This window comes from Trachypithecus francoisi, unplaced genomic scaffold (assembly GCF_009764315.1).
Source record: "Trachypithecus francoisi isolate TF-2019V2 unplaced genomic scaffold, Tfra_2.0 Lachesis_group5, whole genome shotgun sequence".
In the NCBI taxonomy this organism is placed as follows: Eukaryota; Metazoa; Chordata; class Mammalia; order Primates; family Cercopithecidae; genus Trachypithecus; species Trachypithecus francoisi.
This window is the reverse complement of record NW_022681470.1, coordinates 82,310,377-82,336,164: the sequence shown is the minus strand read 5'-3', so window position 1 is coordinate 82,336,164 and position 25,788 is coordinate 82,310,377. Positions and strand designations below refer to the sequence as shown.

General features: G+C 38.4%; 1 protein-coding gene across 1 annotated transcript in view; it reads right to left on the bottom strand.

The window, feature by feature from the left end:
* Positions 1-25,788, bottom strand: part of DNAH14 (dynein axonemal heavy chain 14) — a 604,313-nt gene that overhangs the window by 539,992 nt on the left and 38,533 nt on the right. Inside the window, exon 8 of the mRNA XM_033199195.1 lies at positions 24,903-24,965. Within this exon, the coding sequence (XP_033055086.1) occupies positions 24,903-24,965 (63 nt within the window). The remainder of the gene's footprint in view (positions 1-24,902; positions 24,966-25,788) is intronic.

Below are 25,788 nucleotides of genomic sequence, written 5' to 3'. Positions count from 1 at the left end.
CACAAAATTCAATAATATAAATAATACTGAACCATATTCAGAATACTGTAGAACTATAATGGTAATGTGTAAAGCAATTCCTAGTACAAGGATTAAGACAAAACTATTAAAACAACTATAGCTAAAATAATTTGTCAGTGGATACGTATTACAAAATGATGCAAATTCTGTCATCAAAAACATAAAATGTGTTTCAAGAAGAATAAAAGTATAGAATTGTTGTATGCAATCAAAGTTAAGTTGTTATCACTTTGAAATAGTATGTTATAGGCATAAGTTGTTTTATGTAAGCCTCATGGTAACCACACAGCAAAAATCCATACTAGACACAACACACAAAAATAGAACAAATTCAAAGCCTGCCACTACAGAAAACCATCAAAACACAAAGGAAGACAGCAAGAAAGAAACAAAGTGTTAATAAAACAACCAGAAAACAATGAACAAAACAGCAGTTGTAAGTCTTTACCTGTCCATAATTACCTTGAATATAAATGGATTAAATTCTTCAATAAAAAGACTTAGAGTGACTAAATAGATGTAAAAAACAAAGACTGAACTACAGGCTGCCTGTAAGACACTCATTTACTGCACTTTTAAGGACACACATAGATTGAAAGTGAAGAGATGGAAAAGACATTCCACACAAATGGAAAGAAAAAGAACAGGGGTGGTTATAGTTATATCAGATAAAATAGACTTTAAGTCAAAAACTATAAAAAGAGATGAAAATGACATTAAATAATGATAAAGGGGTTAATTCATCAAGATGATATAACAATCATAACTACATACATACCCAAGATTTGAGACCTTAAATATACCAAGCAAATATTAAAGAATTGAAAGGGAGAGATAGATTACAATACAATAATAGTAGGAGATATCAATAACCAATTTTCAACAATGGACAGATCATTCAGATAGAAAATTCATAAGAAAACATTGAACTTAACACTTTAGACCAAATGGACTTAATAGGCAAATACAGAATATTGCATCTAACAGCAACAGAATACACATTGTTCTCAAGTGCACACAAAACATCCTCCAGGACAGATCACATGTTAGGCCACAAAACAAGTCTTAGCACTTTTAGGAGGACTGAAATAGTATCAATTATTTTTTCCAACTACTGTGGTACGAAAATAGGAATCAGTAACAGGAGGAATTTTGGGTAATTAACAAATACATAGAAATCAAACAACATGCTCTTGCACAACAAATAAGCCAATGAAGAAATTAAAAATGAAATTTAAAAATATCTTGAAACAAACAAAAATAGAAATGCAACACACCAAAACTTATGGGATGCAGTAAAAGGAGTTCAAAGAAGGAAGTTTATAGCAATAAATGCTTACATCAAAAAAGTATACAGATCTCAAATAAACAATTTAATATTATGCCTTCAGAAACTATAAAGAAAACAAACTAAGCCCAAAATTAGCAGAAGGAAAGAAATAATAAAGACCAGAGTAGGAACAAATAAAACAGAGTCTAGAAAAAATAATTTAAAAGATCAACTAAGAGTTCAGTTTCTTTTTTAAAGATAAAATTAGCTATACTAAGAAAAAAAAAGAGACAAAACTCAAAATCAAAAATGAGAGAGAAAACATTACAACTGATACCACAGAAATACGAAGGATCCTAAGAGGATGTTACGAACAATTACGCACCAACAAATTGGATTACCTAGAAGAAATAAATAAATCTGAATGATCTGTCCATTGTTGAAAATTGGTTATTGATATCTCCTACTAATATTGTATTGTAATCTATCTCTCCCTTTCAATTCTTTAATATTTGCTTGGTATATTTTAGGTCTCAAATGTTGGGTATGTATGTAGTTATGATAAATAAACACATATCACCTACTAAGACTTAATCATGAAGAAACAGAAAATCTGAACAGACCAAAAATAAGAAAGACAACTGAATCAGTAACTAAATCTCCCATCAAAAAAAAGTGCAGGACCTGGTTGCTTCACAGCAGAACACTACCAAAAATTTAACGAACTAATACCCGTACCTCACAAACCCTTCCAAAAATTGAAAAGAAGGGTATGCCTCCAAACTCTTTTTATGAGGCTCAGCATTACCATGACACCAAAGCCAAACAAAAATATTACAGGAAAGAAAATTACAGGCCAGACCAATATCATTAAATATGGATGTAAATATCTTAAACCAAATTCTAGCAAACCAAATTCAACAACACATTAAAAGGATTATTTACCAAAGTCAACTAGGATTTATCCCTGGGATGCAAGAATGGTTCAACATACACAAATCAATAAATGTGATACATCACATTAACAGAATGAAGGACAAAAACCGTATGATCATCTCATCAGGTGCAGAAAAGGCATTTAACAAAATTCAACACTCTTTCATGATAAAATCCTCAACAAATTAAGGATAGAAGGATTGTACCTCAACACATTTAAGGCCATATATAATGAGGCTGCAGCTAACACTATGCTTGTTGGTAAGCACAGTAAAAAATTGAAAGTACTTTCTGAGACACAAAACAAGGATGTCCACTCTCACCACTTCTATTCAACATAGTAGTAGAAGTCCTTGTCTGAGCAGTTAAGGAAAAGAATTAAAAGACATCCTAATAAGAAAGAAAAAACTAAAATTGTTGCTGTATCCTGAAAACATGTTCTTAAATAAAGAAAAACCTAAAGATTCCATGAAGAAAATTTTAGAATAAACAAATACAGTAAAGTTGCAGAACACAAAATCACACACAAAAATTAGTAGTGCTTCTATACTCTAATAATAAACCATCTAAAAACACTCAAGGGAACAATTGCATTTAAATAGCCACACAAAAAATAATAAAATACTTAGGAATAAATTTAATCAATGAGGTGAAAGATCTATACACTGAAAACTATAAAATGTTAATAAAAGAAATGGAAGAAGACACAAATACATGAAAAAATATCCTGTGTTCATGGATTGAAAGAACTAATGTTGTTAAAATGTTTACAGATTCAATGCAATCACCATCAAAATATTAATGTTATTTTTACAGAAATTTTTTAAAATATTAAAATTCATATGAACCCACAAAACTTTGAATAGTCAAGGCAATCATGGGCAAAAAGAACACAGCAGGAGGCATCAGACTACCTAATTTTAAACTAAACCTTAAAGCTATAGCAATTAAAATAGCATGATATTGGCCAGAAAAAAAATCAGACATATATACCAATAAAACAGAAAGGGGAACCCAGAAATGAACCTATGCATGTACGACTGATTTTTGACAAAGTTGTCAAGAATACACAATGAATAAAGGATAGTCTCTTCAAAAAATAGTATTGAGGAAATTGGCCATCCATATGCAGAAGAATTAAATTGCAACCATGTCAAACCATCTCATTGTAGTTTTGATTTGCATTTCTCTAAAGATCAGTGATGTTGAGCTTTTTCGTCTATGTTCACTGCAGCACTATTCAAAATAGAAGAGACATGGAATCAACCCAACTGTCCATCAATGATAGACTGGATAAAGAAAATGTGGTACATATACACCATGGAATACTATGCAGCCATAAAAAGGAACAAGATCATGCCCTTTGCAGGGACATGGATGGAGCATATAGATACCCGTCTCTACTGGAAAAGAAAAAAAAAAAAAAAGGAAAGAAAAATACAAAAATTAGCCAGGTGTTGTCACAGACACCTGTAATCCCAGCTACTTAGGTGGCTGAGGCAGGAGAATCACTTGAACCTGGGAGGCAGAGGTTGTAGTGAGCCGAGATCACACCACTGCACTCTAGCCTGGGTGACAAAGCAAGACTCCATCTCAAAAATAAAAACAAAAACAAATAACCCAATTAGAAAATGGGCCAAAGGCCTGAAAAGACATTTCTCAAAAGGAGACATACAAATGGCCAACAGATGTATGAAAAAATGCTCAGCCAGGTGCCGTGGCTCACGCCCGTAATCCCAGCACTTTGGGAGGCCAAGGCAGGCAGATCATGAGGTCAGGAGATCGAGATCATTCTGGCTCATACAGTGAAAGCCTGTCTCTACTAAAAATACAAAAAAAAAAAAAATTAGCCGGGTGTGGTGGCACATGCCTCTAGTCCCTGCTACTCGGGAGGCTGAGGCAGGAGAACTGCTTGAACCTGAGAGGCAGAGGTCGCAGGGAGCTGAAATCGCACCAGTGCACTCCAGCCTGGGCAACAGAGGAAGACTCCGTCTCAAAAAACAAAACAAAAAAAAGCTCAACATCACTAATCATTAGGGAAATGCAAATTAAAACCATAATGATCTAGCCAAAGTCCAGCCTATTAAAAAACACAATGAAATATCACCTCCGAAAGGCTACTATCAAAAAAATGAAAAATAAACAAGTGTTGGCAAGGATTTGGAGAAAAGGGAAGGTTAATACAATGTTGTGAGAATATAAATTAGTACAGCCATATGGAAAACTGTATGGAGGTTCCTCAAAAAACTAAAAATAAAGTCACCATATGATTCAACAATCCCACTTCTAAATATTTACCCAAAAGATTTGAAATAAGTATGTCAAAGAGATATCTGCACTCCCACATTCACTGCAGCACTATTCACAGCAGCCAGGTTATGGAATCAACCCAAGTGCCCATTAACAGATGGACAGATAAAGAAAATGTCATATCTATAGGCAACGGAATACTATTCAGAAAGAAATTCTGTCATATGCCACAACATGGATAGAATCGAAGAACATTATGTTAAGTTCAATAAGCCAGGCACAAAAAACAAATGACACACGTTCTCATAAGCAGAATCTCAGGCAATCAAACTGAAAAAAGCAGGGAGCAGGATGGTGTTTACCACAGGCTGAGGGTAGGGGAAATGGGGGAGATTATGGTCAAAAGATACAAAGCCTCAGATGGGAAGAATAAGTTGTTGTTTTGAGATCTATAGCACGGTGTGGTGAATATAGTTAATAATGGTGTGTACTGTATATTTTGAAAGTGCTAAGAGTAAATTTCAAATGTTTTCACCGCAAAAATATAAGTCTTTGAGGCAATAAATATGTTAACTAGCTTGATTTAATTATTCCACATTGTATTCATAAACTTTAACATCATTTTGTACCCTAAATATATACAACTATAATCTGTCAATGTAAAATAAAAGTAAATAAATATATAATATCATTTAAGTCAGAAAAAAAGAAAAATTAATACCAATTCTGCATAATCTCTCCTGGAAAACAGGAGGAAGAAGAAACACTTCCTAGTTCATTTTATGAAGCTAGTAACATCCTGATATCAAAACCAGGCAAAGTTAAAAAAAACAAAACAAAACACTACAGACCATCATTCCTCATGCAAAGATCCGTAGCAAAATATTATCCAAGAAAATTCTCTAAAATATGTAAAAAGAATTATGCATCATGACCAACAGGGATTTATTCCAGGGATGCAAAGTTGGTTTTGTATCCAAAAATCTATCAATGTACTTTACCATATTAACAGACAAAAGAAGAAAAAAATCACATGATCAAATAAATTTATACAGAAAAAAGCATGTGACAAAATTCAGCATACTTTTAGGATAAAAACTCTCAGAAAAATAGGAAGAGAGAAACTGCCTCAACTTGACAAAGAGCATTTATTAAAAATCTATAGCTAACATTTTAATAGTGAAAGACTCAATCCTTTAAGATAGGGAAAAAGTCAACAATGTCTATTCTTCACCACTCTTATTCGACATAATGCTGGAAGTTCCATCCATTATATAAGGCAAGAAGAGAAAATAAAGCCGTATAGATCAGAGAGGAAGAAACAAATTGTCCCTATTTACAGATAACCAATATTCTATATAGAATATCCCAAAAAATATACAAAAAACTCCTAAAACTATTAAGTGACTTCAACAAGGTTATAGCATGTAAGATCAATATATGAAAATCAATTTGTTTCTATATACTAGCAATGAAGGCATGAACATGTAAATTAAATACTCAATCCCATTTATAATTACTTGACATAAAATGAAATAGTTACAAATCTAACAAAACATTTCTGGTGATTAAATTTATGTGTGAACTTGAGTGAGCCAGCAGTTGCCCAGATTTTTATTTAAACATTATTTTGGGTCTTTCTCTGAGGTATTTCTGGATGAGATTAGTATTTGAGTAGGTAAACTGAGTAAAACAGACTGCCCTCTCCAGAGGGGTTGGGCCTTGCTATGGTTTGAATGTTCCCTCTAAAATTCATGTTGTAATTTAATTACCACTGTGATGATATTAAAAGGTAGGACTATTTAGAGTGATTAGGTCATTAGGGCTCTGCCCTCATGAATGGATTAATGCCATTATTGAGGGAATGCATTATTACTGCTGGAGTAGGCTCCTGATAAAAAAGAAGAGTTCAGGCTGGGCACAGTGGATCACACCTCTAATCCCAGTAATGGAAGACTGAGGCAGAAGGATAAGGAATTTCAGACTAGCCTGTGAAACATAGTGAGACTGTATCTCTAAAAATGCTTTTAAAAATCAGCCAGGCATGGTGGTACACGCCTGTAGTCTCAGCAACTTGGGAAGCTGAGGTGGGAGGAGGGCTTGTGTAGAGGAGCTTGAGAATACAGTGAGCTATGATCACAATACTGCACTCCAGCCTGGCTGACAGAGTGAGATCCTCCTAAAAATATATATTTGTAATAGAATGATTTATATTCCTTTGGGTATATACCCAATAATGGAATTGCTGGGTCAAATGGTATTTCTGGTTCTAGAGCTTTGAGGACTCACCACACCATCTCCCACAATGGTTGAACTAATTCACATTCCCACCAACAGTATAAAAGTGTTCTTATTTCCCCACAGCCTTTCCAGCATCCATCGTTTCTTGACTTTTTAATAATCGCCATTCTAACGGGCGTGAGATGTGGTTTTGATTTGCATTTCTCTAATGTTCAGTGATGTTGAGCTTTTTCATGTATGGTTCACTACAGCACTATTCACAATAGCAAAGACATGGAATCAACCCAAATATCCCTTAATGATAGACTGGATAAAGGAAACGTGGTACATATATACCATGGAATACTTTGCAGCCATTAAAAGGAACAAGATCATATCTTTTGCAGGGATATAGATGGAGCTGGAAACCATTATCCTCAGCAAACTAACGCAGGAAAAAAACCAAACACCGCATGTTCTCACTTATAAGTGGGAGTTGAACAATGAGAACCCATGGACACAGAGAGGGAAACAACACACACTGGGGCCTGCTTAGAGGTGGAGTTGGGGGAGGGAGAGCATTAGGAAAAATAGCCAATGCATGCTGGGCTTAATACCTAGGTGGTAGGTTCATAGGTGCAGCAAACCACCATGGCACACATTTACCTATGTAACAAACCTGCACATCCTGCACATGTACCCCAGAACTTAGCTCACACCTGTAATCCTACCACTTTGGGAAGCCGAGGGAGGTGAATCACAAGGTCGGGAGTTCAAGACCAGCCTGGCCAACATAGTGAAAACCCATCTCTACTAAAAATACAAAAACTTAGCTGGGCATGGTGGTGGACACCTGTAATCCTAGCTATTCAGGAAGCTGAGGCAGGAGAATCGCTTAATCCCAGGAGGCGGAGGTTGCAGCGAGCCAAGATTACATCACTACATACCAGCCTGGGTGACAGTGCAAGACTCCATCTCAAAAAAAAAAAAAAAAATTTAAATAACTAAAATAAAATAAAATAAAGTAAAATAATTCAACATGATTTCCTGTGTCTCACAAGCTTGCTTGCTTGCCCTTCTGCCTTCCACCTTCTTTCATGGAACGACCCAGTAAAAGAACTTAACCAGATGCCAATTGTCAAGTTCTTGAACTTCCCAGACCTCCAGACCATAAGACAAATATGCTTCTTTTTCTCCACAAATGATCCAGTCTGTAGTATTTGCTATAGCAATACAAAATGAACTGAGACAGGCCTCATCCAATTCATTGAGGCCTGAATAAAACAAAAATACTGAGTAAGAGATAATTCTGTCTCTCTCTTCCTATCCTCAAGCTGACACAATGGCTTTCTCCTGCTGTTGGATTTGAACCTGGACTGGAACTTAAATCACTGTCTCTCTTGGTTTTTAGGCCTTTGGAGTCAGACTAGAAGGGGAATTATACTATACCATCAGATCTCTTGGGACTCTAGTTTACCAACTACAGGTCTCAGGTCTCTCTCTCTCTCTCTCTGTGTGTGTGTGTGTGTGTCTCTCTCTCTCTCTCTCCCCCACCTTCTCTCTCTCTCCACATATATGTGTAGCTATTGTAAATGGGACTACTTTCTTGATCTCTTTTTCAGATTATTCGCCGTTGGCATATAGAAATACTACTGATTTTTGTATGTTCATTTTGTATCCTGTAACATTACTGAATTTGTTTATCAATTCAAATAGATTTTTAGCGGAGTCCTTAGGTTTTTCCAAATACAAGATCCATTCATCTGCAAACAAGGATCATTTGATTTTTTACTTTCCAATTTGGATAGCCTTTATTTCTTTCTCTTGTCAGAGTACTCCAGCTAGGACTTCCAGTACTAGTTTGATGGGCATCTTTGTTGTACTCCATATCTTAGAGGAAAGAATTCCAATTTTTCCACATTCAGTACAACAATGCTAGCTGTGAATCTGTCATATATGGCTTTTATTATGTTGAGGTATGTTCCCTTTTATAGCCAGTTTTTAGGAATTTTTGTCATGAAAGGATGTTAGATTTTATCAAATGCTTTTTCAGCATCAATTGAAATGATCGTATGGTTTTTGTCCTTCATTCTGCTGATATAATGTTTCACATTGATTGCTTTGCATATCAATCAATATGCAAATGTTGCAAATGCAAATGTTGATATGTTCAACTATCCTTGCATCCCTGGGATAAATTCCATTTGGTCATGATGAACAAACTTTTTAACATGCTGTTGAATTTAGTTTGCTAGTACTTTGTTGAGGATTTTTGCATCTTTTTTTAGGGATATTGGCCTGTAGTTTTCTCTTTTTTTTGTTTTTTTTAAAAAGCCTTTGTCTGGTTTTGGTATCAGGGTAATACTGTCCTCATACAATGAGTCTGGAAATATTCCCAACTACTCTATTTTTCAGAAGAGTTTGAGTAGGATTGCTATAGTTCTTCTTTAAATGTTTGCAAAATTCAGAAGAAGCCATCAGGTCCTAAGGTTTTCTTTGCCGGGAGACTTTTTTTGTTACAGCTTTGATCTTGTTACTTGTTACTGGTATTTTCAGGTGTGCTGTGGGTTATATCTCCTTGGTGTTCCATAACCTTCTTGTACTTGAATATTAATATCCTTCCCTAGGTTTGGGAAGTTCTCTGTTATTATTCCTTTGAATAAACTTTCTACCCCTAACTTTTTTTTTTTTTTTTTTGAGACGGAGTCTTGCTCTGTTGCCCAGGCTGGAGTGCAGTGGCCAGATCTCAGCTCACTGCAAGCTCTGCCTCCCGGGTTCACGCCATTCTCCTGCCTCAGCCTCCCGAGTAGCTGGGACTACAGGCGCCCACCACCACGCCCGGCTAGTTTTTTTTCTGTATTTTTTAGTAGAGATGGGGTTTCACCGTGTTAGCCAGGATGGTCTTGATCTCCTGACCTCGTGATCCGCCCGTCTCGGCCTCCCAAAGTGCTGGGATTACAGGCTTGAGCCACCGCGCCCAGCCCCTAACTCTTTTTCAACCCCTTTAAGGTCAATAACTCTTAGAGTCACCCTTTTGAGGCTATTTTCTAGATTTTGTAGGCATGCTTCATTCTTTTTTATTCTTTTTTATTTTCTCTGTGTACTTTCAAATAGCCTGTCTTCAAGCTCACCAATTCTTTCTTCTGCTTGATTAATTCTGCTATTAAGAGACTCATGCATTCTTCAGTAGATCAATTGCATTTTTCATCTCCAGAATTTCTGCTTCTTTTTGATTATTTCAATTTGTTAAGTTTACCTGATTGCTTAATTCCTTCTCTGTGTTATCTTGAATTTCTTTGAGCTTACTCAATACAGCTATTTTTTTAAATTCTATTTTTCGATGTTATTGGGGTACAGGTGGTATCTGGTTACACGAGTAAATTCTTTAGTGGAGATCTGTGAGAACCTGGTGCACCCATTGCCTGAGCAGTATACACTGCACCATATTTGTTGTCTTTTACCCCTCGCCCCCACCCAGCTGTTCCCCTCAAGTCCCCAAAGTCCACTATATCATTCTTATGCTTTTGCGTCCTCATAGCTTAGCTTCCACATATCAGTGAGAATATACCATGTTTAGTTTTCCATTCCTGAGTTACTTCACTTAGAATAACAGTCTCTAATCTCATCCAGGTGATTGCAAATGCTGTTAATTCATTCCTTTTTATGGCTGAGTAGTATTCCATCATATATATACCAGAGTTTCTTTATATACTTACTGTTTGATGAGCATTTGGGCTGGTTCCACGATTTTGTTATTGTGAATTGTGCTGCTATAAATGTGCATGTTCAAGTATCTTTTTTGAATAATAACTTCTTCTCCTCTGGGTAGATACCCAGTAGTGGGACTGCTGGATCAAATTGATAGTTCTACTTTTAGTTCTTTAAGGAATCTCCACACTGCTTTCTATAGCAGCCGTACTAGTTTACATTCCCACCAGCAGTGTAGAAGTGTTCCCTGATTGGTGCATCCACGCCAACATCCATTATTTTTTGATTTTTTGATTGTGGCCATTCTTACAGGAGTAAGGTGGTATCACATTGTGGTTTTGATTTGCATTTCCCTGATCATTAGTGATATTGAGCATTTTGCCATATATTTGTTAGCCATTTGTATATCTTATTTTGAGAATTTTCTATGTATGTCCTTAGCCCACTTTTTGATGGGATTGTTTTTTCTCTTACTGATTTGTTGGAATTCATTGTAGATTCTGGGTATTAGTCCTTTGTCAGCCCACTTTTTGATGGGACTGTTTTTTTCTTACTGATTAGTTTGAGTTCATTGTAGATTCTGGATATTAGTTCTTTGTCAGATGTATAGATTGTAAAGATTTTCTCCCACTCTGTGGATTGTCTGTTTGCTGACTATTCCTTTTGCTGTGCAAAAGCTCTTTAGTTTAATTAAGTCCCACCTATTTATCTTTGTTTTTATTGCAGCTGCTTTTGTGTTTTTGGTCATGAAATCCTTGCCTAAGCCAGTAGCTAGAAAGGTTTTTCCAATGTTATCTTCTAGAATTTTTATAGTTTCAGGTATTAGGTTGAAGTTCTTAATCCATCTTGAGCCAATTTTTGTATAAGGTAAGAGATGAGGAACCAGTTTCATTCTCCTACACGTGGCTAGCCAATTATCCCAGCACCATTTGTTGAAAAGGGAGTCCTTTCCCCACTTTATGTTTTTGTTTGCTTTGTCAAAGATCAGTTGGTGTTAAGTATTTGGGTTTATTTCTAGGTTCTCTTTTCTGTTTCATTGGTCTATGTGTCTATTTTTTTTTTTTTTTTACCAGTACCATGCTGTTTTGGCCTTATGGTATAGTCTGAAATCAGGTAGTGTGATGCGTCCAGGTTTGTTCTTTTTGCTTAGTCTTGCTTCGGCTATGCAGGCTCTTTTTTGGTTCCGTATGAATTTTAGAATTGTTTTTCCTAACTCTGTGAAGAATGATGGTGGTGGTATTTTGATGGGTATTGTGTTGAATTTGTAGATTGCTTTTGGCAGTATGGTCATTTTCACAATATTGATTCTACCCATCCATAAGCATCGGATGTGTTTCCAATTGTTTGTGTCATCTGTGACTTCTTTTAGCAGTGTTTTGCAGTTTTCCTTGTAGGGGTCTTTCTACTACTTTGTTAGGTATGTTCATAAGTTTTTGTTTTTTTTTTTAGCTATTGTAAAAGGGGTTGAGATCTCGATTTGATTCTTTGCTTGGTCACTGCTAGTGTACAGAAGAGCTACTGATTTGTGTATATTAATATTGTATCTGGAAACTTTGCTGAATACTTTTATCAGTTCTAGGAGCTTCCTGGAGGAGTACTCAGGGTTTTCAAGGTAAACGGTCATACTGTCAGCAAATAGGGACAGTTTGACTTCCTTTTTACCAATTCAGATGCACTTTATCTCTTTCTCTTGTTGGACTGCTCTGGCTAAGACCTCCAGTACTAAGTTGGAGAGGAGTGATAACAGTGGGCATCCTTGTCTTGTTCTCGTTCTCAGGGGGAATGCTTTCAACTTTTCCCCATTCAGTATTATGTTGGCTGCAAGTTTGTCACAGATGGCTTTTATTACACTAAGGTATATCCCTGTATGCCGATTTTGCTGACGGTTTTGATCATAACTTCACCTAACGCATAAGGAATCACATAAACTTAAAGGGGTGGAAAAAGGCATTTCATGCAAATTGTCACCAAAAGTGAGCAGGGGTAGCTATTCTTACATCAGACAAAACAAACTTAAAAGCAACAGCAGTTAAAAGAGACAAAGAGGGACATTATATAATGGTAAAAGGCCTCATCTAACAGGAAAACATCACAATCCTAAACATATATGCGCCTAACACTAGAGCTTGCAAGTTTATAAAACAATTACTAATAGACCTAAGAAATGAGATAGACAGCAAAACAATAATAGTGGAGGACTTCAATATCCCACTGACAGCACTAGATAGGTAATCAAAACAGAAAGTCAACAAAGAAATAATGGATTTAAACTATACCTTGGAACAAATAGACTTAATAGATATATACGGAATATTTCATTCAACAACCACAGAACACACATTCTATTCAACAGCCCATGGAACTTTCTCCAAGATAGACCACATGATAGGCCATAAAACGAGCCTCAATAAATTTAGGAAAACTGAAATTCTGTCAACCACGTTCTCACACCACGTTGGAATAAAACTGGAAATTAACTCCAAAAGGAATCCTCAAAATCATGCAAATACATGGAAATTAAATAACCTGGTCTTGAATGAGTATTGGGTCAAAAATGAAATCAAAGTGGAAATTTAAAAATTCTTCAAACTGAATGACAATAATAACACAATCTATCAAAACCTCTGGGATATAGCTAAGGTGGTGCTAAAAGGAACATTTGTAGCTCTAAATGACTACATCAAAAAGTCTGAAAGAGCACAAACAGACCATCTAAGGTCACACCACAAAGAACTAGAGAAACAAGAACAAACCAAACCCAAACCCAGCATGTTGTATTTTTCCTTACACGGGGCACCAGTTGGGTATTGCTCCTCACAAGAGTGCATTAGCAGACCCTGACTCAAATGCCAGATGGATAAAATGTGCACTGACACACAGATATTCTGCTTTGCCAGTCCAGTTGAGTGTCCGACCGCCTGCACACCAAGAGAGGTTTGTCACTGCGGCCGGCACTAAGCAGCTTGCACTCCAGGCATTTATTTAGTATACAATTAATAGAAGCTCTGAGTCAACACACTTGTGGATAATTAACATGATTAAGAGAGTAGTTCTACAAATGATTAAAGCTCAGGTACTGGCGGTCTAAAGTAAATATCATTGGGGGCAATACCCCTAGTTGACCTCCCTCCTGAGAGGGCCATTTGGCTCAAAGGTTAGTTAATGGAGGTAGGGTAAACAGACTTAACTGGGGAACCCTCTATTGTCCCTAGTATTTACCCTATGACCTAATGCTCTAAGGTAAAAACTGGCTGCCTTCAGCCTATATTACAATAATTACAAGCTATGTAAGCTTTCGGCCTTCCAAAAGGTTTGTGACTATTCCCTATAACTTTCCCTAATATTTCCCTTTAATATTTCTGCCACAATCCTGCGTGAATCCCAACACCAGCAGAAGAAAGGAAAAACCAAGATCAGAGCAGAACTAAATGACATTGAAACAAACAAACCAAAAATACAAAAGATAAATGAAACAAAAAGTTGGTTCTTTGAAAAGATAAATAAGACTGATAGACCATTAGCAAGTTTAACCAAGAAAAGAAGAGAGAAAATCCTTTATCCATATAATCTAGAAAATCTAGAAGAGATGGGTAAATTCCTGGAAAAACACAACCCTCCTAGCTTAAATCAGGAAGAATTAGATACCCTAAACAGACCAATAACAAGCAGCAAGACGGAAATGGTAATTTAAAAATTACCAACAAAAAAAAGTCCAGGACCAGACAGATTCATAGCAGAATGCTACCAGACATTTGAAGAAGAATTGATACCAATCCTTTTGACACTATTCCATAAGATAGGGAAAGAAGGAACCCTCCCTAATTCATGCTATGAAGCCAGCATTACCCTAATTCCAAAACCAAGAAAAGACACAACCAAAAGAGAAAACTACAGACTGATATCCTTGATGAACATAATGCTAACATCCTTAACAATATACTAGCTAACTGAATCCAACAACATATCAAACAGATGATCCACTATGATCAAGTGGGTTTCATACCAGGGATGCAGGGACAGTTTAACATACACAAGTCAATAAATGCGATTCACCACATAAATGGAATTAAAAACAAAAATCACATGATCATCTCAATAGATGCAGAAAAAGCATTCAACAATATCCAATACAGCTATTTTATTTTTTAATTTATACTTTAAGTTCTGGGATACATGTGCAGAACATGCAGGTTTGTTACATAGGTATACTCGTGCCATGGTGGTTTGCTGCACCCATCAACCTGTCATCTACATGAGGCATTTCTCCTAATGCTCTCCCTCCCCTAGCCCCCCACATGGAGCTGGGGGTGGGGTGACACAAGCCCCACTGTGGCCACCACCACTGGGATTGCACTGGGTCAGATGTACGTTCACTCAAGGACCTAAGACTCTTCAATCAGTAGCTGGCAAATCCAGCCAGGCTTGTGTCCTTCTGGTTAAACCTGAAGCCAACAAGCCTGGGTCTCACCAAAGCCTTGTAACCACTACCTGGCTACTGCCTATGTTCACACAAGAACCTAGGGCTCTACAATCAGCAGGTGGCAAAGCCCACCAGGCTTGCGTCCTTCCCCTAATGGCAGTGAGTTCCCCCAAGCCCCGGATAGGTCGAGATGCTGTCTGAGAGCCAAGGACTGGAGTCCAAACCCTTAGAAATTGACGTGATGCTCTATACTACCGCAACTGAGCTGGCTCTCAAACCACAAGACAAAGTCCTTCCTATTCTTCCCTCCTCTTTCCAGAAGCAGAGGAAATCCCCGTGGCCACCACCACCATAGGCCCATAGGGAGTACTTCCAGGCTACCACTCATGTTTCTCAAGGGCTTTTCAGTCAGCTTGTGGTGAACGTGCCAGGCTTGGGACTCACCCTTCAGGGCAGTGTGCTCTCCTCTGTCCCACTGCAGGTCCAGAAATGCCATCCAAGAATCAAGGCCTGGAATCGGGGACACCAAGGTATTCCATCCCACTGTGGCCAAGACAGTACTTAAGGTACAAGAAAAAATCCCCTTTACTTTTCCCTCTGCTTTTCTTAAGAAGGAGTCTCACTATAGCCACCACAGCTGTGAATGTGCTGGGTCTCACCTGAAGCCAGCATGCCACAGAGTCTCACCCAAGGCCACTGTGTACTACCTGGTTAACACCGCTGGTCATTCAGGGCCCAAGGGCTCTTTAGTCAGCAGATTATGAATCTTGCCAGAACTGGGTTCTTCCCTTCACAGCCGTGGGTTCACTTCTAGCCCAGGGTATGTCTATAAATGTCTGGGATCTAGGACCTGGAATGGGGACCTGATGACTGCCTGGTACGCTCTCCTACTGTGGCTGAGCTGATCTCTAAGATGCAAGACAAAGTCAAAGTCCTCTTTAGTCTTACCTCTCCTCTCCTCTCCTATCCTCAACAAAAGAAAGAAGTGACTTTCTTTGCTGGAGGTGTGCTGCTTGGGGTTAGGGGAGGTAGGTGCAAGCACTCCTTAGCCTTTCCAGCTGATGTCTCACTAGGTTGGGGGCCCCCACATCCACTGGCTCCAAGCCCAAAACAGCAGTAGGACTTGTTCAAGAACTGTGGTCCTTGTGGCCTACATTGCCTTTCAACTTTATTGAGGACCACATAGCACTTTAGTCTGCAGTGGTGAGGCTTGGTGGAACTCAAGTTCCAACGACTGGGATGGGCAATTCCAATCTGGCTAGAACTGGTCTAAATTCTCCCTCTGTGGGTGACTGTCAGTTGAGTTCAGCTGGGTTTTGATTTCTGCTGTGACAGGGCAGCAATGAGTTCAATTAACAGTCCCACAAGCATTACACCCTCCCTCCTCTAAGTGCTCAGATTATGTCCCCCCACCACACAGCCACTGCCATGGCATGGGGGAAGGATGCGATCAGTGATTCAAGACTGTTCCCTTCCCTCTTGAGTGCCTCCTTCAGCAACATGAAGTTAAAACCAGGTATTGTGGTTGCTCACCTGAGTTTTGGTTATGAAGATGGTTTTTTTGTGTAGATAGCTGTCACATTTGGTGTTCCTGCATGAGGTATGATAAGTGGAGGATTCTATTCTGCCATCTTGCCCCACCCTTAATCCAAATAATTGTGATATTTTAATAAATATACACAATGTGTTAGTAAATCAGGATAATTAGCATATTCATCACCTCAAACCTTTATCATTTCTTTGACTTGATAACATTCAATATCCTCTTGTTTAAGGGCCAGCCACAGTGACTAATGCCTGTAATTCCAGTACTTCGGGAGGTCAAAGTGGGAAGACTACTTGAAGCCAGGAGTTGGTGACCAGCCTGGGCAACATAGTGAGTCACCATCTCTACAAAATAAAAATAAAACATAGCTGGGCATGGTGGTGCATGCCTGTAGCACCAGGTATTTGGGAGGCTGAGGTGGGAGACTCCTTGAGCCCAGGAGTTTGATGCTGTAGTGATCACATGACTGTACTGCAGCCTGGGCAAGAGCTGAGATTCTGTCTCTAAAAAAAAGGAAATAGGGTAGGGGGCGGAGCAAGATGGCTGAATAGGAACAGCTCCAATCTCCAACTTCCAGCGTGAGCGACGCAGAAGACCAGTGATTTCTGCATTTTCAACTGAGGTACTGGGGTCATCTCACTAGGGAGTGCAGGACAATCGGTGCTGGTCAGCTGCTGCAGCCTGACAAGCGAGAGCTGAAGCAGAGCGAGGCATCGCCTCACCTGGGAAGTGCAAGGGGGAAGGGAATCCCTTTTCCTAGCCAGGGGAACTGAGACACATAACACCTGGAAAATCGGGTTACTCCCACCCCAATACTGCGCTTTAAGGAAACGGGCACACCAGGAGAATATATCCCACACCTGGCCGGGAGGGTCCCATGCCCACGGAGCCTCCCTCATTGCTAACACAGCAGTCTGCGGCGATCTAACCGCAAGGCAGCAGCGAGGCTGGGGGAGGGGCGCCCACCATTGCTGAGGCTTAAGTAGGTAAACAAAGCCGCTGGGAAGCTCGAACTGGGTGGAGCTCACAGCAGCTCAAGGAAACCTGCCTGTCTCTGTAGACTCCACCTCTGGGAACAGGGCACAGCTAAAAAACAACAGGGGAAGCAGCAGAGGCCTGTGCAGATGCGAACGACTCTGTCTGACAGCTTTGAAGACAGCAGTGGATCTCCCAACACGGAGGTTGAGATCTGAGAACGGACAGACTGCCTGCTCAAGTGGGTCCCTGACCCCTGAGTAGCCTAACTGGGAGACATCCCCCACTAGGGGCAGTCTGACACCCCACACCTCACAGGGTGGAGTACACCCCTGAGAGGAAGCTTCCAAAGGAAGAATCAGACAGCTACACTCTCTGTTCAGAAATACTCTATCTTCTGCAACCTCTGCCGCTGATACTCAGGCAAACAGGGTCTGGAGTGGACCTCAAGCAATCTCCAACAGACCTATAGCTGAGGGTCCTGACTGTCAGAAGGAAAACTATCAAACAGGAAGGACACCTATACCAAAACCCCATCAGTACGTCACCATCATCAGAGACCAGAGACAGATAAAACCACAAAGATGGGGAAAAAGCAGGGTAGAAAAGCTGGAAATTCAAAAAATAAGAGCGCAACTCTCCCTGCAAAGGAGTGCAGCCCATCGCCAGCAACGGATCAAAGCTGGTCAGAGAATGACTTTGACGAGATGAGAGAAGAAGGCTTCAGTCCATCAAACTTCTCAGAGCTAAAGGAGGAATTACGTACCCAGTGCAAAGAAACTAAAAATCTTGAAAAAAGAGTGGAAGAATTGACAGCTAGACTAATTAATGCAGAGAAGGTCATAAACGAAATGACAGAGATGAAAACCATGACACGAGAAATACGTGACAAATGCACAAGCTTCAGTAACCGACTTGATCAACTGGAAGAAAGAGTATCAGCGATTGAGGATCAAATGAATGAAATGAAGCGAGAAGAGAAACCAAAAGAAAAAAGAAGAAAAAGAAATGAACAAAGCCTGCAAGAAGCATGGGATTATGTAAAAAGACCAAATCTCCGTCTGATTGGGGTGCCTGAAAGTGAGGGGGAAAATGGAACCAAGTTGGAAAACACTCTTCAGGATATCATCCAGGAGAACTTCCCCAACCTAGTAGGGCAGGTCAACATTCAAATTCAGGAAATACAGAGAACGCCACAAAGATACTCCTCCAGAAGAGCAACTCCAAGACACATAATTGCCAGATTCACCAAAGTTGAAATGAAGGAAAAAATCTTAAGGGCAGCCAGAGAGAAAGGTCGGGTTACCCACAAAGGGAAGCCCATCAGACTAACAGCAGATCTCTCGACAGAAATTCTACAAGCCAGAAGAGAGTGGGGGCCAATATTCAACGTTCTTAAAGGAAAGAATTTTCAACCAAGAAGTTCATATCCAGCCAAACTAAGTTTCATAAGTAAAGGAGAAATAAAATCCTTTACAGATAAGCAAATGCTTAGAGATTTCGTCACCACCAGGCCTGCCTTACAAGAGACCCTGAAGGAAGCCCTAAACATGGAAAGGAACAACTGGTACCAGCCATTGCAAAAACATGCCAAAATGTAAAGACCATCGAGGCTAGGAATAAACTGCATCAAATAACAAGCAAAATAACCAGTTAATATCATAATGACAGGATCAAGTTCACACATAACAATATGAACCTTAAATGTTAATGGACTAAATGCTCCAATTAAAAGACACAGACTGGCAAACTGGATAAAGAGTCAAGACCCATCAGTCTGCTGTATTCAGGAGACCCATCTCACCTGCAGAGACATACATAGGCTCAAAATAAAGGGATGGAGGAAGATCTACCAAGCAAATGGAGAACAAAAAAAAAGCAGGGGTTGCAATCCTAGTCTCTGATAAAACAGACTTTAAACCATCAAAGATCAAAAGAGACAAAGAAGGCCATTACATAATGGTAAAGGGATCAATTCAACAAGAAGAGCTAACTATCCTAAATATATATGCACCCAATACAGGAGCACCCAGATTCATAAAGCAAGTCCTTAGAGACTTACAAAGAGACTTAGACTCCCATACAATAATAATGGGAGACTTCAACACTCCACTGTCAACATTAGACAGATCAACGAGACAGAAAGTTAACAAGGATATCCAGGAATTGAACTCATCTCTGCACCAAGCGGACCTAATAGACATCTATAGCACTCTCCACCCCAAATCAAAGGAATATACATTCTTCTCAGCACCACATCGCATTTATTCCAAAATTGACCACGTAATTGGAAGTAAAGCACTCCTCAGAAAATGTAAAAGGACAGAAATTATAACAAACTGTCTCTCAGACCACAGTGAAATCAAACTAGAACTCAGGACTAAGAAACTCAATCAAAACCGCTCAACTACATGGAAACTGAACAACCTGCTCCTGAATGACTACTGGGTACATAACGAAATGAAAGCAGAAATAAAGATGTTCTTTGAAACCAATGAGAACAAAGATACAACATACCAGAATCTCTGGGACACATTTAAAGCAGTGTGTAGAGGGAAATTTATAGCACTAAATGCCCACAAGAGAAAGCTGGAAAGATCTAAAATTGACACTCTAACATCACAATGAAAAGAACTGGAGAAGCAAGAGCAAACACATTCAAAAGCTAGCAGAAGGCAAGAAATAACTAAGATCAGAGCAGAACTGAAGGAGATAGAGACACAAAAAACCCTCCAAAAAATCAATGAATCCAGGAGTTGGTTTCTTGAAAAGATCAACAAAATTGACAGACCGCTAACAAGACTAATAAAGAAGAAAAGAGAGAGGAATCAAATAGACGCAATAAAAAATGATAAGGGGATATCACCACCGACCCCACAGAAATACAAACTACCATCAGAGAATACTATAAATGCCTCTACGCAAATCAACTAGAAAATCTAGAAGAAATGGATATTTCCTGGACACTTACACACTCCCAAGACTAAACCAGGAAGAAGTTGAATCCCTGAATAGACCAATAGCAGGCTCTGAAATTGAGGCAATAATTAATAGCCTACCACCAAAAAAGTCCAGGACCAGATGGATTCACAGCTGAATTCTACCAGAGGTACAAGGAGGAGCTGGTACCATTCCTTCTGAAACTATTCCAATCAATAGAAAAAGAGGGAATCCTCCCTAACTCATTTTATGAGGCCAACATCATCCTGATACCAAAGCCTGGCAGAGACACAACAAAAAAAGAGATTTTAGACCAATATCCCTGATGAACATCGATGCAAAAATCCTCAATAAAATACTGGCAAACCGGATTCAGCAGCACATCAAAAAGCTTATCCACCATGATCAAGTGGGCTTCATCCCTGGGATGCAAGGCTGGTCGAACATTCGCAAATCAATAAACGTAATCCAGCATATAAACAGAACCAAAGACAAGAACCACAGGATTATCTCAATAGATGCAGAAAAGGCCTTTGACAAAATTCAACAGACCTTCATGCTAAAAACGCTCAATAAATTCGGTATTGATGGAACGTACCTCAAAATAATAAAAGCTATTTATGACAAACCCACAGCCAATATCATACTGAATGGGCAAAAACTGGAAAAATTCCCTTTGAAAACTGGCACAAGACAGGGATGCCCTCTCTCACCACTCCTATTCAACATAGTGTTGGAAGTTCTGGCTAGGGCAATCAGGCAAGAGAAAGAAATCAAGGGTATTCAGTTAGGAAAAGAAGAAGTTAAATTGTCCCTGTTTGCAGATGCCATGACTGTATATTTAGAAAACCCCATTGTCTCAGCCCAAAATCTCCTTAAGCTGATAAGCAACTTCAGCAAAGTCTCAGGATACAAAATTAATGTGCAAAAATCACAAGCATTCTTATACATCAGTAACAGACAAGCAGAGAGCCAAATCAGGAATGAACTTCCATTCACAATTGCTTCAAAGAGAATAAAATACCTAGGAATCCAACTTACAAGGGATGTCAAGGACCTCTTCAAGGAGAACTACAAACCACTGCTCAGCGAAATCAAAGAGGACACAAACAAATGGAAGAACATACCATGCTCATGAATAGGAAGAATCAATATCGTGAAAATGGCCATACTGCCCAAGGTTATTTATAGATTCAATGCCATCCCCATCAAGCTACCAATGACTTTCTTCACAGAATTGGAAAAAACTGCTTTAAAGTTCATATGGAACCAAAAAAGAGCCCGCATTGCCAAGACAATCCTAAGTCAAAAGGACAAAGCTGGAGGCGTCACGCTACCTGACTTCAAACTATACTACAAGGCTACAGTAACCAAAACAGCATGGTACTGGTACCAAAACAGAGATATAGACCAATGGAACAGAACAGAGTCCTCAGAAATAATACCACACATCTACAGCCATCTGATCTTTGACAAACCTGAGAGAAACAAGAAATGGGGAAAGGATTCCCTATTCAATAAATGGTGCTGGGAAAATTGGCTAGCCATAAGTAGAAAGCTGAAACTGGATCATTTCCTTACTCCTTATACGAAGATTAATTCAAGATGGATTAGAGACTTAAATGTTAGACCTAATACCATAAAAACCCTAGAAGAAAACCTAGGTAGTACCATTCAGGACATAGGCATGGGCAAGGACTTCATGTCTAAAACACCAAAAGCAACGGCAGCAAAAGCCAAAATTGACAAATGGGATATGATTAAACTAAAGAGCTTCTGCACAGCAAAAGAAACTACCATCAGAGTGAACAGGCAACTTACAGAATGGGAGACAATTTTTGCAATCTACTCATCTGACAAAGGGCTAATATCCAGAATCTACAAAGAACTCAAACAAATATACAAGAAAAAAACAAACAACCCCATCAAAAAGTGGGCAAAGGATATGAAGAGACATTTCTCAAAAGAAGACATTCATACAGCCAACAGACACATGAAAAAATGCTCATCATCACTCGCCATCAGAGAAATGCAAATCAAAACCACAATGAGATACCATCTCACACCAGTTAGAATGGCAATCATTAAAAAGTCAGGAAACAACAGGTGCTGGAGAGGTTGTGGAGAAATAGAGACACTTTCACACTGTTGGTGGGATTGTAAACTAGTTCAACCATTATGGAAAACAGTATGGCAATTCCTCAAGGATCTAGAACTAGATGTACCATATGACCCAGCCATCCCACTACTGGGTATATACCCAAAGGATTATAAATTATTCTACTACAAAGACACATGCACACGTATGTTTATTGTGGCACTATTCACAATAGCAAAGACTTGGAATCAACCCAATGTCCATCTGTGACAGACTGGATTAAGAAAATGTGGCACATATACACCATGGAATACTATGCAGTCATAAAAAAGGATGAGTTTGCGTCCTTTGTAGGACATGGATGCAGCTGGAAACCATCATTCTTAGCAAACTATCACAAGAACAGAAAACCAAACACCGCATGTTCTCACTCATAGGTGGGAACTGAACAATGAGATCACTTGGACTCGGGAAGGGGAACATCACACACTGGGGCCTATCATGGGGAGGGGGGAGGGGGGAGGGATTGCGTTGGGGAGTTATACATGATATAAATGATGAATTGATGGGTGCTGACGAGTTGATGGGTGCAGCACACCAACATGGCAGAAGTATACATATGTAACAAACCTGCATGTTATGCACATGTACCCTAGAACTTGAAGTATAATAAAAATAAACAAATAAATAAAAATAAAAAAAATTAAAAAAGGAAATAACAATAAAATGCAAAATCTTCTCTTCTCTTTGAAAAAATTTAATGAATTATTGTTTACCACAGTTACCCTACAAAGCTATAGAACACTAGAATTTATTCCTCCCATCTAGCTATTAACCAACCTCTCTCTATCGTCCCCTCCCCAACACCCTTCTCATCATCTAATAACCACAATTGTACTCTCTACTTCTATGAGCTCAAATATTTTAGCTCCCACATATGAGTGAGAACTAGAGATATTTATCCTTGCATGCCTGACTTATTTAACTTAACATAATGTCCTCCAAGCTCATCCATGTTGCCATAAATGACAGAATTTTATTCTTTTTTTTCTGGCCGGTTTTCTATTTTGTGTATATATACATTGTCTTCATTCATCTGCTGATGGACTTTCAGATTGATTCCTATCTCGGCTGTTGTGAACAGTGCTGCAGTAAACATGGGGATGCAGGTGTCTCTTCAATATACGTATGGATTTCCTTCCTTCACATAAATACCCAGTAGTGGGATTGTTGGCTTGTATGGTAGCTCTATTTTCAGTTTTCTGAGAAACCTCCATACTGTTTTTTCATATGGTTGTGCTAATTTACATTCCCACCAATAGTGTATAAGAGCTATCTTTTCTCCATATCCTCATCAGCATTTATTTTTTGTCTTTTTGATGACAGCCATTCTATCTGGGGTGAGGTGATATCTCATTGTGGTTTTGATTTGCATTGCCCTGATAATTGGGGATGTTGAGCATCTTTTCATATACCTGTTGGCCATTTGTATTCCTTCTTTTGAGAAATGTCTATTCTGATCCTTTGCCCATTTTTAAATCAGATTATTTATTTTTTACTGTTGAGTTCCCTGTATATTCTGCATATTAATCCCTTAGAGAATGAACAGTTGGCAAATATTTTCGCCCATTCTGCAGGCTGTCTCTTCATCCTGTGGATTATTTCCTTTGCTGTGCAGACACAGCATTCTTTTCTTGAAAACCATTTAATTGAGGTATGATTGACATGCAAAAAGCTGTACCTATTTAATGTATACAATTGGTGCATGTGGAGGTAAGTATACATCTGTGAACAATCTATGCCATAAACTGTCACCTCCAAAAGTTTCCTTCCCTCCTCTTGATTTATTGTTATTTATCATAAGAACATTCTTGAAAAGATAAAATTACAGAAATGGCTAACAGATTAGTGGTTGCCACAGGTCAAGGAGGGAGCAGGAATAGGAGGGAAGGGGGTATAGCTATAAAAGGCCAACACAAGGGATCCTGTGGTGATAGAAGTGTTCTATATATTGATTATATATCATTGTCAATGCCCTGGCTGTCATAATAGACTGTAGTTTTGCAACATTTGGGAGGGAAACTGGGGAAAAGGTACATGGGATATCTCTATTATTTCTTATAACTGCATCTCAATCCACAATTATCTCAAAATAAAAAGTTTAATAAAAACAATTTTAAAAAACATTTGGCTGCTGGAGATCTCACAAAATAAGATTACTGTCATCTACTTTAAATTACTTAATTATTATTCTTCCTGGAAGCAAGAAGTTAGATAAAATGACCAAGGGAACTCATCAAGGTTTTCCATAGCTCTATGACCATAGAATGGTATACTGCAAAATACAGTGTTTAATAGTCTTTAAAGAATAAAAATGGGTTAAGTTTCATCATAAAGCAATGGAATGTGACTTTCTAATCACTGAATGAAAATGAAATTATATCTGTTTCCACACTACATATAAAACATATAGCTTCCTTTTGAAATTTTTATAAATATATTGCATATCAAAACTTACCTGCTCTTCTCTGTCTTAACTCTTTTAACATTCAATTTCCAGGTGACAAATGCTTTATTCATTCTGAAAGGAAAAATGCTTCTTATATTCCATATCCATAAACCATTTATATGGAATAAATTTAGTAAAAGCTTAGTAATATCAGAATATTCTCTAGAACATGTTTCATTCATCCTGAGTTACCTAAAGTAAATGCTAAACCATATAAATTTTCTCCCAAACTATCAGCAGAATATACAGCAAAAGGTAAATGTAAACGAAAGTCCTTATAATTCTCACAGATGCAGGATTCACTTAGCTGCAACATTCCAATAAATATTAAAAATGATTTTTAAAATATTGTTTTCCTTTATATGTTTATTGGCTTACTTTGAAAAGAGACTTCATATTTCAAGAAAAGTCAAGATTCAATTTTCAGTGATAATGAAAAGGTACATTGATAAAAAGTCTGTATAGTGGTAAGTAAAAAATTAAGGTAATGTATGTCATTTTGATATTATTTAATATTTATGTAAAAAATGCACTTGTAATTTTTAAAACTCAAAGAACCTACATGAGAAGGAATTGGAAAGTTTCCCTGGTTATGATTCATCATCAATAATTATCATGCATTCTGAAAAAGACATGCCAACTGTTTCTGCAAATCTCTCTCAACTCTAAATGAATATTGCCACCTATATTATGCACGTGTCTAATGCAGTATCACAATCACTTCCTTGGTAGCCTTTGCATCTAGAGGAAAACAACCACCTTTAAATAAACACTGAGATGTGATACTTGTTTGCCAATATGAGATTACTTATGTAGCTGGTGAGAGCTAGTGGGCAGCAGAAAATCGTGGGGATAGGGGTGTGTCTGAGAAGCCAACCAAACAGCCAATCTTAGT